A 16315-nucleotide genomic window follows, 5' to 3' on the forward strand; every position below is an offset into this window, starting at 1 on the left:
AACTTAAAACTGGATCTTTTGAAGGATACCAAAAAACGGAATAATGAATGTGAAAATGCCTGACATATACAAAGCATTCTAAATATTAGCTGTTGTAATTTCTTTTGGGGGAAGATACCTTTTAGATTCCTTGTAGGCCTAAATTTTGTGTGTTAAATGGGAAGCATACTGACATTGATTTGTTTTATGAATTACAAATTCTTCTTGCCCGGAAAATCAGTGTTCAACTACAAAACCGAAGGGTGGGCTTGCCTTGAGTTTTTTTTTCTTTGTCATCAAACAACAAATCAGGTTGTTGTGTCTTGGAATAGTTTTATTGTTTCTGCCTATCAATGTGAGGCTTATATGTGCTTCTGTCACTGGTAAGCTGAGTGAAGGCCTCACTAAACTGCTCAGCAACTGGTTTGGGGGGTTTTGTTTTTGCAAACGGATGTCCTTCATGATACCTGTGAAGGACATCTTTGGAGAAAGGAAAAGAGTTTTGGCTTTGATGATTGATTTCTGCTGGAAGGGAACCCTAGGGAGCATCTGATAAACCCACATTACTCGGTGGACAGGCAGAAGTTGTTTCCAGCCTCCCCGCATCTTCTCAGGTAGTAATTGTTCTACTTGTAATTGTTCTGATCATTCTCTCAACAAGCAACTGGTAAGCCTTCACTATTGTGAAGAAGCCTCTGATTTAACATAGAACCCTTTGGGCAAGCAGGACATTGTAAAAGGTAAAGAGTTCAGACCCTGAAGCCAGGTGACCTGAGTTTCCATCTTAACACTATGGAACCTTGGGACAGTGTCTGACTTCTATGGGCTTCTGCTTTCCTATCCAAAGAGTGTTATCTAGCTCATAAAGCTGTTGAGATATATACAAGAGATAATCTGTGCACTTAAAATAGTGTCGTACCAATGGCATACACTCAGCAAGTATGAGGTATTAGCAGTGATAGAGTACGAGGCAAATATTATGGTAAGCAATGAGACAGAAGCGTTCCCAGATTCAGAGGTGGAGAAGGCTGAGCGGAGCTGTGAAAAAAAGAGCAGGATTTAACCAAGTTGGAGCAACAGTGTAGGGGGTGCCTCCACTTAATGGAGAGGTCTTGGCCAAAGCCCCTGAGATGACAAAGTGGGATAGTACCCACCAGGTGAGTGAACAAAGGTGAATCAGAGTAACCCCGGAATGACATAGAGGAGATTGAATTTTTTTATCCTCCACACTGGTGGAGGCAATAGAAAGTTTTTAAACTGAGCAGATGCCATCAGATTAGTTTTGGAAAGATTGTGCCTGCAGTAGTGTGGGATTGAATTAAAAGTAGGGAAGGGGGATGCCTGGGTGGCTCAGCGGTTGAGCTTCTCAGGGTGGCTCGGTGTGGTCCCGGAGTTCCAGGATCGAGTCCCACATTGGGCTCCCTGCAAGGAGCCTGCTTTTCCCTCTATGTCTCACTTTCTGTGCCTCTCATGAATAAATAAATAAAATCTTTAAAAAAAAAAAAAAAAAAAAAAAAAAAAGGTAGGGAAGGCCCATCCATTCACTTGTCCTGGAAGCTTTGTATCTTACTGTGACTCAAAAAGGAAAATGACTGCTTAGCAGAGACCGGCATTTCATTCCAAATCTGGAAGCTTAGAGAGCATTTACAGAAGGCATGAAGAAAGCCTTAGATCATCCCAGGCAGCCTTCCCTCTTAAAAGTCGACTGCAGGGCCCTACTGTATACACCTGATTACAAGGCAAAGTTCCTCCCAAAATACCCCTCTGTAAAGAGCGTATCACCACATCTTCAAGTCTCTCAGGGCACTCTCAGTCACTCTATTTTGAACAATAGGATGCTGTTTGGGAAATATGTATTGGGCTAAAATAACTTCAGTTGATGCTAGTTTGATATATTTATTCAGTCAATCAGTATAGTCACTGATGACTGAAAAAATGTTCTGCCTTCCTGAATAGGTGTTGATGGCTTTGGCTGGTTGAGATTTCCAATGAGAGCATCATGTGTGGATTCAAGAAGCACTCTATCACAGCTCATTTGGTAAATGTGAAGGTGATGTGCTCTAGAAAATGGAATTTGATAATTCAGAGTAGCTTGAGTGACCACAGAGACACTGATATGTGGAAGATGAAAGTGAATAGAGTAAAATTATTTCATGAATTAATATATTGTGCTATATAATGTATTTTTAAATATATGTGAGTTAATAAATGAAAGATTATAAGCAGACATTTGTTTCTTTTTTTTCAGACATTTGTTTCATTTATAATCATCATAGATTTTTTTTAATTAACCCTAAAAAGTTCTTACTAATTTTCTCATTGCAAGGGTATCATTGTCTTAGGTTTGAACTTAACCTTTTATTTGGATTTTCACAGAAATTGACCACTGATCTTTTTCTTTACTGAGACAAATTCCCTTTCCTCATTTTTTAAACTTTTAGAAGGTTTAAAGAACATTGTGTACTGGCAAGGTTTAGAAAACACTGTGGAGAACTTCCATTCATAATTCTTTGTTCAGCAGTCAAATAAGATATTCTTCTGATAAAATGTATTGAAATGTATCTTAGTCACCTTACAGTGATTGGTTGTCTTAAAGGAGAGTTCTGTTTTACTAGCATAATACAGCTCACCCTTGAGCAACACAGGTATAACTGTATGGGTCCACTTCTAGGCAGACTTTTTTTCCTGTAAGGGCAAAACAGTACTGTAAATCCTATTCTCTGGCTTACCTTATTCTAAGAATACAGTATGTGATTTTTTTTTTTAAGATTTAATTTATTCATGAGAGACAAAGAGAAAGAGAGAAGCAGAGACATAGGCAGAGGGAGAAGCAGACTCTGTGCAGGGAGCCTGATGCAGGACTCAGTCCCCGGACTCCAGGATCACACCCTGGGCCGAAGGCAGGCACTAAACCAATGAGCCACCCAGGGATCCCCCAGTATATGATTTATTTATGAAACGTACTAATTAACTTTATGTTATCAGTAAAGCTTTCAGTCAATAGTAGGCTATCAGTAATGAAGTTTGGGGGGAGTCAAAAGTTCTGTGCCAACTTTTTTTTAATATTTTATTTATTTATTTATGAGAGACACAGAGAGAAGGCAGAGACATAGGCAGAGGGAGAAGCAGGCTCCTTGCATAGAGCCTGATGCTGGACTCAATCCTGGAACTCCAGGATCATGCCCTGAGCCAGAGGCAAATGCCCAACCGCTGAGCCACCCAGGCATCCCATCTGCATATTTTTGACTGGGAAGGAGCAGAGAGGGTCACTTACATTGTTCAGGGTCAGCTGTACTCCCTTTTGGATATTTGGTAATCTAGTTAATCAGACGTGTTGTGCAAAACTTTGTCAATCAGCATTTTAAGGCTAAGGTGCTGATACATTAGTTTCACAAAGTAATACCATGCTCTAGAACTGTGTTGTCCAGTACAGTAATAACCATTAGCCACATGTGTTTGCTTAAATTTAATTAAAATAAAAATTTAGCACTAGCTACAATTTAATTGCTCAATAGCTGTATGTGGCTGGTGGCTATCATACTGAACAGTGCAGACTTAGAATAGTTTTATTATTAAGGAAAGTCTTATGGGACAGTACTGCTCTAGAATGCAAAAATGAATATCGTTCTACTTTGAGACACATACATAAGTGATTTAATGTCATTAAGCTGTTTCTGAAACCTGGCTGCATTTGAATTCAGTTTCACAGAGAATGATTAACATTTATTCTGAGAGCAAAACATCCTGTTTTTTCCATCTACAACATTGTTTGCAAATAGAGCATATATGAAAGTTTTCTTTCTGAAGTCATAGTAAATAATGTAGATCTCCATTCTTGTGCTATACTCTTCCGTGTTAATGAAGTTTTGTATGGGAATTTTTTTTCTGTGCTGTAAAACAGTATTAAAGGAGGAATCAAATATTTGTGGCTCATAAAAATTCAGAAAGATTATGAGCCTAAAGTAAATTCAAAAATTCCAAACAGAAACTAGACAACACTCACTTTATTTTTAACCTGAGTTTTAAAGATAAGAAAAGCTGTATCCTCCAGGAATTCTCCATCTGTCTGAGCAAACCAAGGAACAGTGATGGCAGGATTGGACAGCCTGCATTGGGGCAGGGTTGGGGAGCAATTTTAAGCTTGGGAGTAGCATAATCAGATTTGTCTTCTACTCTGGCTGCATTCTAGAGAGTGGTTTGAGGTAGGGCTGGAGGTGGGAGGATGTTGGAATATTCCAGTTGAGAAGTGATTTGTGCTGTCATATAGCAGCAGTGAGGATGCGGTGGCAGCAATGGCTGCAAGAAAGAATTCTATGTAGAATAGAAGAAGTTAGAATTCAGTGAATTCAGTGAGAGAGAGAGAAAAAAATCTTAAGATGATGACTGAGGTTTTTGCTTTAGTGGTAGATGATGACACCATCAAACTGGCTAGGAACAGTAGAAAAAGGAAGAGCTTTTGAAGGAAGATAATATATTTGAGCATGTTGAATTTCAAATGTTTGCAGGTAGAGATGTTCCTCAGAATTGAGCTCAGGAAGGTACTCTCACCATAGACGGTATAAGTCTTGTGTAAGTAGCATGATGATGTAGGGAATGTGAAGAATGAGAAGCAGACCAAGAATGGGAGAGGGGAAGCGACCAAGGAAGAGGGAATTTCAAGGGAGGAGGGACCTGTTCAGCAGCCAAGAGACCCTGTGGGATAGTGTAGAAAAGTGACTGTTTCATTTGGTAAGAGTTGAGGAGTCTTAAGTAAGTAGCCCACTGAGGTAGGGAGCACAGTCAGCTGGCTGGATAAGGAGACTGGTATAGTTTTAGAATAGCCAGGTTGGAAGCTACAGGGAAAGAAACTAATTGTCGAAAAAATACTGGAACATCATAGAGGTCCCAGCTGATGTTAGAGAAAATTAATTCCTAGTGGCATCTGTCAGTTGTGTGAGTTCTGCATGCCCAAAACAAAACAAAACAAAAAACTCCAGGTGCTATGTTACATCCTGACTGCCTAGTTCTGAGCATTATTCTCATGTTTATTTCTTAGGACACCATAAGAAAGAATACAGCTTCTAGTTCAAGTATGTATGTCAGTCTGTGAGCAAAGATCAAATATAAAAGGCCATCATAATGTTAAAATTATACGAGGTATTACTAAAACTGAGAGAAGTAGAGCTCATTTGTCACCTGTGACTTATATTTTCACAAAGATAATTGAATACACTTTACCATAATGACTAATGCAAAAGCTAGCTTTTTAGGTTCTCCTTAGAATGACCTCTTGATAGATTTTACATTTAGACTTTTTCAAGTAAAGAGAAGAGAACTAATGTATTTGAATACCTAGTATGCACTGTACCTGGCATCTTGTTGAACAAAAAGTACGCAATCATTTTTGTTTCTTTTTTTTTAATTTTTATTTATTTATGATAGTCACAGAGAGAGAGAGAGAGAGAGAGAGAGAGGCAGAGACATAGGCAGAGGGAGAAGCAGGCTCCATGCACCAGGAGCCCGACGTGGGATTCGATCCCAGGACTCCAGGATCGCGCCCTGGGCTAAAGGCAGGCGCCAAACTGCTGCACCACCCAGGGATCCCTCATTTTTGTTTCTAAGCATAAATTTATAATTGCTTTAAAGCACACACACACATCCTTAGCTGCCTGTCAGTAGACTCATTTGAGGAGCTGATTTGAGAATGGTAATGGTGAGTTTGACTAGATTTTTTTTTTTTTGAGACTTTATTTATTCATGAGAGACACACACAGAGAGAGGCAGAGACACAGACAGAGAGAGGCAGGTTCCATGCAGGGAGCCCAACGCGGGACTTGATCCCAGGACTCCGGGATCACACCCAGGGTGGAAGGCAGGTGCCCAACCACTGAGCCACCCAGGCGTCCCTGCCTGGATTTATTTTGAACCCACCCATGCTCAAAGCTGCCACCTTAAGGGGTGTTGTCCATACAGTATTCCACTAGCATTTAATAGAATTGTGTAGTATTTCACCCACTTAGCCCTTCATGTGGTGGGCTGGGGGTGTCTCTCCTAGCACCCTCCAGCAACACATATATTTGAACATAAGTGGGTGGGATGCAGTCTGTAACAAGTAAGAAATTTACTTGGCTGCAGTCCTGTATTATCATCATCTTAAGAGTATGTCTTTGCCTTCCCATATTTCTGGGATATCAAGAGTATGGCTGTGGTTTTTCCTGCACAGTTGTTACTTTGAGACAGGAAGATGATCCTGTCTTGATTTTATGTAGCAATTTTGTTAAAGTATTAAACAGTAGGTAGCTATTGATGTTTGAGAAAAAGATACATATTGTGTCCGAATCTTTATTTTAATTTCCAGAAATACTATTCGTATCACATGAAAAGAAAGATATGTGATCATCTATTTTTACCATTAAGTAAGTTGAAAAATCATTGGAAATCCTGAAATTTTAACAAGGATGCAATTATATACAAACAATTTAAATTTAAAAGATTTTATAATTATGAGAAAAGCTAAGCAAGTAACGTGAAATTGCAGTGTTAGTGTTATGTTTAAGTCTCTCGAAAGGCAGGTCTATTTTAAGGAAGTTTGTTTTTTTTCCCCCTAATGTGTCCATTTATGGATATTAGTATTACAGAAATCAGTAGGGGGAGGAGAACTGGTTTCTCCACAGAACTCTTCGTTATTTATTTCATTTGAAATATGTGTGCATTGGAATCAAATCCAGTTAAGTCTATTGGATCATGTCTCTGGTATTTCAGTTGAGTGTGGTTGTAAAAGAGAGTTAGTTAATTCCAGGATTCCTGATCTTAAGATCCTTGGCCCTACAGTTGGCTCACTGCCCACCCTCAAGGAAGGTCCCTTGTCATAAAAAGTGGTTTGGGTTCAGAGAAACTGCCAGTTGGGGCAGCTAACTTGGACACATTCATTAGAATCAGTATTTATAGACTAATTTCTAGCAATCCCAAATATGGCCAGTTTTCACTGTTCATTCTCATTCCTGTTTACTCTCCCATACCTTTCATATCTTTTCCCCTCCTTCTCTGATGTGCATAAAGATTGCCCCACTGTGAGGACAGTGTGTCATTGCAGGGTCTATTCTGTCAATTTTTCTGTGTCTTTCCCGTGCATGGTTTCTTCCTGTTGGAGAGGCGATCTCTTATTCCCATTTTATTTGGAGCACTGAGGGATACATATTGATACAAGCATGTATTCCCATAGCAACAAGAGATTGGCAGCAAAAAATCTGAAAAAGTGTTAGTCTCAGCTAAAATACAAGGAATTGGGCTACTTTGGAAGACTTTGAAGACTAGGAGCTCTTGAAGTTAGATTAAAAGCAGCTTTAGTAAACATCAAGGAGGGGTGCAGGTGGGGGGGCAGTGGGAGCTGGGTGTTTGGATTTAACTAGTCCTGATTTGGGGCCAAACTGGGAGAGGGCAGTATTGTCACAGTCTCTGTGCATTTCATTGTTTTTCTCTAATTATAACATTGAATCAGAATTCCAGGGCTGAAATTATTTACACACACAGTTACAGGAGTTTCTCAGGTGCAACCTTGTTAGAGAACTAGAATCACTGATACAGTCAAAATGATACACAGTAAGGCCTCTTAGTAACCACCAAAAAAACAATTATCTGCTTTCATTGATGGACAGATCAGTGCTTGGAGCAGGGATTATCAAAGTATCAAAACTCTTGTGTTGGCAATTAAAAAAATTTTTTTTAATTTAAAAAATAATCTAAGTTAGCAATATAGTGAAAGACTCATACACCAAAACTGAGTGAGACAAATTCCACAGTAAAACGGTGGTTCAGTCTTAGGAAATTTATTAGTAGTTTTCATTGTATCGCTGTCAACCATATCACACCCAGTGCCCCTCCTTTTTAGCAAATGATTTTATACTTTTTTGATAATCCAAAGCTGAAATGCATAGAGAAATATAATTTTTCTAAGTAAATAGTTTAGAAGAACATATTTATGATAGCCTAACATTTATATACTTATATAGATATGTATGTTTTAATGTGTGTGTCTCCAGCCTTCATTGTTTGCTCTATGGTAGGATTTTTAGGGAATTAAAAAGTATATTTCAAAAGGGTATATCTGTTGAAAAAGTATATTTCAACAGATCACTTTAGAAAAAGATTATTTGCAAAGGATTGTAGCTGCTACAGTATTTGTGTAAAACATTTGGCTATTCGCCACAGTCATACACTAAAAGAAATGGCAGATGAATAAAAATTAGATAGAAATAAAAATTTTTGAAATGTTTAAAGGAAAAAAGGCAGATCTCTGGAATAGGGATCTGGAATGGGGAAATTTCACATCTTCAAAGGGAATGGAGGAAATGACAAAGGAGAAGGCCAGTTCATGTCATTGAAACAGAAAACTCAGACACACCCAAGTAAACTGCCAAAAGCAGATCTCCCACACCCAAAACATTGGGAACCATTGATTTAAGGAGGTTACTTTGATGGGGACAATCATGTGTATGGATAATGTTGCATGCATTCCATTTTTACATGACAGAAGTGAACATAGAAAATTCATCCAGCTGTCTTGGGTCACTTGGACTGCAGTATCCTTTACTTCTGGCAAAGTAATGTGTGAGATTCATGGCACCTTCGGGAGTTCCTCTTATTCTTGATAATCAATTTAGTTGTCAAGGAAAATAGTCCTTTTTGAAGGGAACCCTCAAATTAGCTTGAATTATCAAAAGTAATTTAGCCTCAGCTGGTACACTTCCTACCATTTTTGTTTTCTTTCTTGTAAGAATTTGTGAGACACATTCTAATGCATATACATATTCTTACGTTTTGATGCTTTGCTGTGCCAGAGGTTGAAGGAGTGAAATAGGTAAATAATGGGATTAAAATTAAAACACGTTGCTCAGATCTCTGACGTAGTACTACCAGACTTCTCCTGACTATTAGGAAAAGCATAGCATTCCTTACCTCATTATTAAATGCTCACTTTCTCAACATCTGTTTATCCAGTTTCTGAATTTCTCAGATTTTTTATTTTGTATTGCTTCCTGCCTGCTTTGTTTGGCCGGTTCATTGCCAATTAACACCTCTCTCTCAGAGTAGATGGGAGAAATAAAAGGCTCTAGAATTGACCTGGTCCCGTTTGCTCATTGTTTAGCAGTTCTAATGAAAAGTTCTACCAGAAAGATTGAAATCATGGTAGTAAATGAAATTTGGGGGTGGTCTGTAGGGTCTTATTCTCCATCATATTCCTATTTTCCATAATTGAAGTGGACCATATCACTATTGAGAAAATAGGTAAATGGGAGAGTGCACCAGGCTGGTAACTAAGGCATTCTGCTTTGCATCTTAACTAGGTCACTTGACTAGCCACAAGGCTAGTCTTTCTCTACTTATTTTACTCATGCAATGTCCAAATGGATTGGGTAATCTCCAAATGCCTTCGTGTTCTGTGGTTCCCTCTAAAGGTCATGAAACGAGTGCGCACCGAGCAGATTCAGATGGCAGTGTCCTGCTACCTCAAACGCCGGCAGTATGTGGACTCCGATGGTCCCCTGAAGCAAGGACTGCGGCTGTCACAGACTGCTGAGGAGATGGCGGCCAACCTCACAGGTAACCAGTGGGGCCACCCTCGGGCAGGCTGGAGCAGGAGAACCCCTGCTCCTACTTCCCCTCCTGTTCTGGAGAGACTGCAGCAGCCTCAGCAGGCAACGCTGCATAATGGTGCTGGCCTTCAGAGATGCTATCTGCCCTTCAAAGCCACTTCTAGAAGCCCCTGTCATAATCCATCCTGCTTCAGAATTCTCAGTGCTTTTCTCCATATCTGATGTTACATGCAACTTTTTCCCTCTGTGAACTATTACACTGAAAGATCTGGAGGGCCAGGGTTCCCGTCCCTGTCTTGCACATGGCCCTCCCTGTAGCCTGGAGCCTTGCCCATGGAAGTCAGGTTTGCTGGGCAAACCAGTACTTTGGGATCAATGGTCGAAAAGATTGGCGTCCTAGATAGGTTCCTGAGGTTTTTAAAATTTGTTTTGGGTTTTAGTTTTGCAATCAGATTCTTTTTTAGAAAAATGTGTTTTAAATCTATCTAGAATTGCAAATAGTTATTACTTAGCTATGTTGTGAGTTCAGTTTTTATGTGATATAATTTTCTTCTATTGGATCTGGGTATTGGAGACTTTGCAAACAAACAAATGGCTGTGGTGCTTTTCGGGTGATTTTGAGCTGCTTTAATGGCTATGTGTGAGTTCAACATTGCAGTGCTTTCTCCAGCTCAGCCCTGGAGAAAGGTTCCTCTTACCTGCTCGGACTAGACTCTTCTTTCTTTTTTATTCCTGTACTTCTTTCTGCTCTTCCTAGTATCTGTTACCACCTACTTCATCCCTTAATGGTTTCAATCCCCACACTGGTAGCAGCAGCTCCCTCTATTCCCTCTTACTATCTTCAGAGTCATGTCAGAGCCTTCATGCTTAAAGGTGTATTGCCATTGCTAGAGGAAAAGAATGATGGGACAGTAAAAACCTGAGGACATCCTCAAAGAGGTGGTTCCTGACCCCCTGAGATAGTAGAAGTAGCCCAGTTAGGCATCTGCCTTCTTATTCTTTAGCATCACATCCACCTCCATTGTTCCTCTCTTCAGACTGGGTTACCCTTGACAAGAACAGAACCAGAGGACGGACTTGAATAGATTACTAAAGCTATATTGTTTCTAGTAGGATGACCAATTTATAGAGCCAGAGTAATTCCTTCTCAGCCCACCAGCACAGCCTTTAATGTGCACACATAATCTCCTGCTGCCCCCTGTTCATTACAACCTGAGAACAGTAATTCAGTTGCAGTTGTTGATAGAAAATAGAAGCAAGCACTCTTAAACAGACTTACAGAACATGACTCTTCTTTGTTGTCTGAAGTCAGACATAATGGCTTATTAGGAAGGTTCCTGGAAAACCACCAGGAAATGTGTGTATCATAAGATTTTGTTCTAGGTCATTCTGTCAGTTGAGTAATCTGAATAATTGTGTCTTCATTCAGCAGACCACCTATTCAACACCTGCTGTAGGTCAGGTGCTGAAAAGTCCTAGAGATAGCTAAGATTTGATCCTAGCTCCGGGAGAACTTCACATCATAGCCAGGAAATGAGGTGGATAAGTCAGTGATGACAAGAGAGCACAATGTAGTAAGTTCTGTGGTGGGAGAATGTTTCAGGTTCTGTACAATGAAGATGGTCTTCTTGGCAGATCAAGGATTGTTCCCCAAAAGGTCTCATGATCTCCTGCATGTAGTCAGGGGTTGGTAAATAGGAGTGAGCTGAGTCTCAAAAGAACCATTAGGAACTTACCAGGGGACAAGTTGGAGGAGAGTTTCCAAGTTCTCAGGTGTGAATTATGGAAGGATCATTCGGGGCTGCACTGACTGGGGAAGGCCCAGAGTAGAACCACAGTAGTTAGTTAGAAGGCCATAAGGGGATCCCAGTGAGAAGTGAGGACAACCTGAATTGAGGAGGTGCTAATAGGAGTAGATAGATTGAAGAATCTATACGATTTGGTGACAGATTAACTCCAGGTGGGAGCCACATAAAGGAGAGAGAGGAGTACCATTCATACATGTGCAGCATATCCTGCTCCAAGCTGTTGCTTTGCAATCTTGTAGGGCACATGGACATCCCCCTTCCTGTACATTTTATGCTGTAGCTGCCTCCATCCTGCTGCGTTGATTTCGTTCCTCTGTAATCTATCTTCTGAAATGTGTTAATGTTTCATCCAGATTATTAAAGATGGATCCCTCAGTCCCCAGCCACCTTTCCCCAGTGTCCCTTTATCCCTGTAGAAAGAGTAAGGAAGTATTGTTCTTCTTTTTAGAAAGCATAAACTCACAGGAAACTAACTGCATGTTTACATACTGAATATATGAATATTGAGACTCCAGCTTTCTTCCCCATGTTCTACTGCCCAGAACCCTAGCAGTCAGTCACATATCCCTCAGCAGGGTGATTACAGAATCTCCCCTGGTGAATCTGACCTGCCTAAGAGAGAAGACCAACACAGACATTGACATTGGGAGATTGCCCATCTGGGTCATGCTGGGTGATAAACAGAGTTCTCATCAGCTCTCTAGTACCTCACCTTCAGCCACAAAAGAACCTAACCTAACATACTAAGAAAAAAGAGGTGGAAAGAAAAAGGGAGAACCAATTGAGTGAAGCAAACCTCAAAAATACCATCATTGATAGCCTTGAAACAAAAAGAGAATGCTATTTTTTAAAAACAAGGATCATTCAGAGAACAGCAAGAAATGTGGTAAATTTATGTAAATGGTAGTAAAGATGAAAAATCAGTAGAAAGGTTGATAGTTGAGGCAGCAGATCAGTTCAGGAGATCTAACCTTGGAATAGTAGGGGTTCCCGGGGTGCATGGCTGGTTCAGTCAGTAAACCATGTGACTCTTGATCTCAGGGTTGTGGGTTTGAGCTCCACATTGGGCCTAGAGCTTACTTAAAAAAAAAAAAAAAAAAGAAGAAGAAGAAGAAGAAAATAGAGACATAGTAGGGGGTCTCAAGAAAGAGAAAACAGAATCAACAAATTTCTCAAAACTGAGAGACATGATTTTTTATTGAAATTCATTTATTTGAAACCCTACTAAGGGTCCATCATGATGATTGAAAACAGATCCATACCAAGGAACGTTATTGTAGGATGTCAGAACATGGGGTCAAATGCTTTCAGATATGTCTCTCACAAACTTATATTCCTGTCTTCTTTCAGTCAACTTTTCCTGTGTTTTATATCTTCTCATTCTTCCACTGTCATTTTATTTTGAGTAACAGGAGGGAGGGAGAAAGATATAGTTACGTATGATCACTCGGCCATATTTAGCCAGAAGCCTCAACAAATTTTGGAAATCTGCTGAAATGTCCATTGGTATGGATGCATACTCAACACCCTCTTCGATCCATCCTTCCATATATTGGATTAATAATCATGTTTCCCATTCCCACTTTGTGTATCTTTTCCTCCTTAGTTCAATCAGAATCCGGTTGTGCCAACATAGTGTCTGCAGCCCCTTGCCAGGCAGAGCCCCAGCAATATGAAGTACAGTTTGGACGACTACGAAATTTTCTCACTGGTAAGTGCTAGAACTTCTTACTAAGAAAGAATCATGCAAGTGTCCCTCAGAACCTACTATATTCCAGGTATGGAGTAGGGATTCAGAGGTGGTTGAACACAGTACTTGCATTCAATCTTGGGATCTGTTGGAATTCCTAGGAGAGTTAAATCACAAGGTAAAAGTTTGCAAGGACTAGGGTTCCAGGTGTTTTTTCACTGTTTTTTTTTGTTCATGGCTGTCAGCAGAGTAACTAGAACTTACATTTGAAAAAATTAGGTTATTTTGGTTTTCTTTTTTTATTTGAAAAATCCTCAGGTTAATAATTTTTAATGGTAAAGATGAATATAAGGCACCAAAAAAAAAAAAAAGATGCATATAAGTCAATCAACTTCTAAACCAAAATAATATATCTAGTTTTACATTACTTAGGGTTATCCTGATTTACTTGACCCTCCTAATGATTTGTGCTTTAAAGGAAAGAGTCCAGATTTTTTATATTCTGGGGAAAATGGCCACAATGTTATAGGAAATAAAGGTTACAAAACAAAACCTTGTAGAGGGTAATCTTATCAGCCTTAGAGTTATTGAGTGATGGAATTCATAAGTATAATCTGTTAAGTTGTTACAAAAATGAAAAAGTCATGAAGCTTAAAGGTTTAGTAAAAAGAGTCTATTATGTTTATATTGAAAAGAAAAGTTCCGTTAAGATCCTCATATCATGAATGTTAAATATCTCAGAACAGTGATCAGTCTCCAGTAGGATAAAAAAAGAAAAATTAAATTTATAAGAAGGCTTTCATTCAGAGGTGAGCAAGAACTTGGAGATAATGCATTATGTAATCACTGGCATTGATTTTTGAGGTTTTAAGCAATTTTTTAAAAAAAATTTTAGAAAGTGATTTTACTCATTTTTTTTTACTATAGCTATATTTCTTCCCCATGATCCATTTCTCTCTCCATGCTAGTGGTGGGGAAGCTGGTTTAAAAAGGAATGCCTGGCTTCTCTCCGCATTTCTCTTTCACTCATTCAGCCAATATTTATGTTAGGCACTGACTACTTGCTGGGCTAAACGTCGCAATAGAGCATATTGATGTGGAGCCTACTGCCTAATGAGGGATACAGACAAAAGCATAAAACCCCAATGTATCATTATAATAGTGATACCCACCATGTACTCATGCCGTGAGATGACATTTGTCATAGACATGACTTATTTCCGTTATGAATGACATTCATGACTGTAGTGACATTATGTAGATTTTTGTTTATATTTTTTAATCACTGAAGCACAGCTGTAATAAAATAGACTCATTGGAATAATTTTATTACAGAACTGTGATTACTTTTTACAATGAGGAATTAATACATTTTATTGATCACTAACGTGATTTATTCTGGTGCAAAGTTTTCTGCTTAAATTTATTTCTTTCGGCTATTGCTGTTTTTCTTTAATATTTGCTAGAACTCTTAACTCTTTTGGTTCTGGTTTTTTTCTAATATGTGCCACCTTCTTTATTCTCCTCTTTATTTCCTTCCCCCAGAATTTTAAATTTCAATAAACTATAATCTATTAACTCTTCCATATGTCTTATTTCAAAACTGAAGAAGTTATCTGTTATTGTACCTATAATTCCTTTATCTGCTGAGCACAGGTTATTTGAAGGGAGTGAATATATTTTTGTGGGGTTTGTTTTTTTGTTTTTTTACAGACTGCTTTTCCTGGGACATTTTTCCCTACCTCAGGTCTCTGATGAGCAGTCAACCAAGTCAAATGAACAAGTATTTCCTGAGCACCAAGATAAAGTCATTAATCTAAATAGGAAGCAATCTTAACATAAGAAGGCTAAAAGTAAAAGTTTTTAAATAAAGTTCAAATATAGTGGAAGAGTTTTCACAGGCCAGGATGAAATCAGTGCTAAAGTTTGTACATAGAGGACCTGTATTAGAATGAAAGGAGAAAATGATTTGGACGGCATAGTTGGAGAAGGTCTTACCAAGTAGGGGGTGGAATTTAAGTTAGCTTTTGGAAGATGGGTTGGATTTCAGTAAGCTGTGGAAGAGAAGTAGGAGGATTCAGGGTATGTGAGGAGACATGAGCAAAAGGGAAGCGATGGCCTTTATGGCACTCTGCACTTTGTGCAGAACAGTGAACAAACTGGCTTGTGGAGAATCAGGCTTTCAGATTGGAGAGGAAGCCAGCCACACTGGAGCCAGGTTGAGGAGATACCTGACCATCAAGCCTAGGAGACAAAAGTCTGAAAGCAGTTTCTGAAAGGGTTTGTGAGTGGGATGACTAGGAGGCCAGCCTAAAGTTCACTGTGGTACTGAAGAAGTGAGAAAGGACCACAACTCACCAGTGTTGTGCAAGTGGAAAGCAAGAGCTTGATTTCATAGTTAAAATTCCCAAGGTAGAATCTCTAAGGCTCAGGATTAAAGGAGGAAGAGTTGAGGATGACTCGCACTCTGTGACAAACGGGGGCTCAAGCTATATCGAGTAGAAATAAATCAGTTTGGGTTTTTTACATCTATGATGGTGGCCTCTTACTATATAGCTTGCAGTAAGAAATTGGAGGCTAGTATTTAAGAGAACGATACAGACTTGTGATAAAGGATTCAGTACCAGTTTCATGGAGGTGCAAATGCCATTTTTAGGAGATGATAAATCTCAAAGGAAGATACAAGGAAAATAAGAGCATCTCAGGCCATAGCACCATATGTGTATTTTTCCTCTGTAAGTTTTCTATGGGTGAGAGATTCTGTGAGCTCACCTGTTGCTGTGGGCCATTTTCTTCAGGAGGCATAGAAGAAAGAGCATAGATTTTGGAATCCAGCCGTCTGGGTGTGAATCTGGGGCCAGCTGTGACAATAGACTTGAGGATGGATGTCTAGTGCCTGAATCACGGAAAGCACACACTCAGTGTTCATCCTTGAAAGCAAAAGGAGCATTTGAGAAATGAGAGGAAGAGGAGCCCAAAAGGAAGGGAGGTGAAGAGTCAAGCTGACTAGTGTGGTATTTCTGAGCAAAGACCAGGGGTGTGAGGTCAATGGGGTCAAACCCTATAGAGACAGGTGGGAGAACAAGGACTAACAAGCTCAGTTTTCATTTAACTTAGCGTCCTTTTCACTACTAATTTCTGTAAACTCGTGAAAAACTTCCTCTTATACCACCATCAGAGTGTGGCAGCAAGTAGGTATTTGTTACATGGCCGGTGGATGGATAGATGGATGGAAGGAAGGAAAAGCATACTTTTCAGAGGATATG

General features: G+C 39.4%; 1 protein-coding gene across 3 annotated transcripts in view; it reads left to right on the plus strand.

Annotated features, from left to right (window-relative positions):
- The window catches only part of TAF5L (TATA-box binding protein associated factor 5 like), a 28364-nt gene that overhangs the window by 1345 nt on the left and 10704 nt on the right, over window positions 1-16315 (plus strand). For all 3 annotated transcript variants that reach the window (XM_025448492.3, XM_025448493.3, XM_025448491.3), the window contains exons 2-3: window positions 9414-9558; window positions 12966-13070. In XM_025448492.3, coding sequence (XP_025304277.1) covers window positions 9417-9558; window positions 12966-13070 — 247 coding nt within the window. In that variant the 5' untranslated portion in view covers window positions 9414-9416. The remainder of the gene's footprint in view (window positions 1-9413; window positions 9559-12965; window positions 13071-16315) is intronic.

The sequence above is a fragment of the Canis lupus genome, chromosome 4 (assembly GCF_003254725.2).
Source record: "Canis lupus dingo isolate Sandy chromosome 4, ASM325472v2, whole genome shotgun sequence".
Classification (NCBI taxonomy): domain Eukaryota; kingdom Metazoa; phylum Chordata; class Mammalia; order Carnivora; family Canidae; genus Canis; species Canis lupus.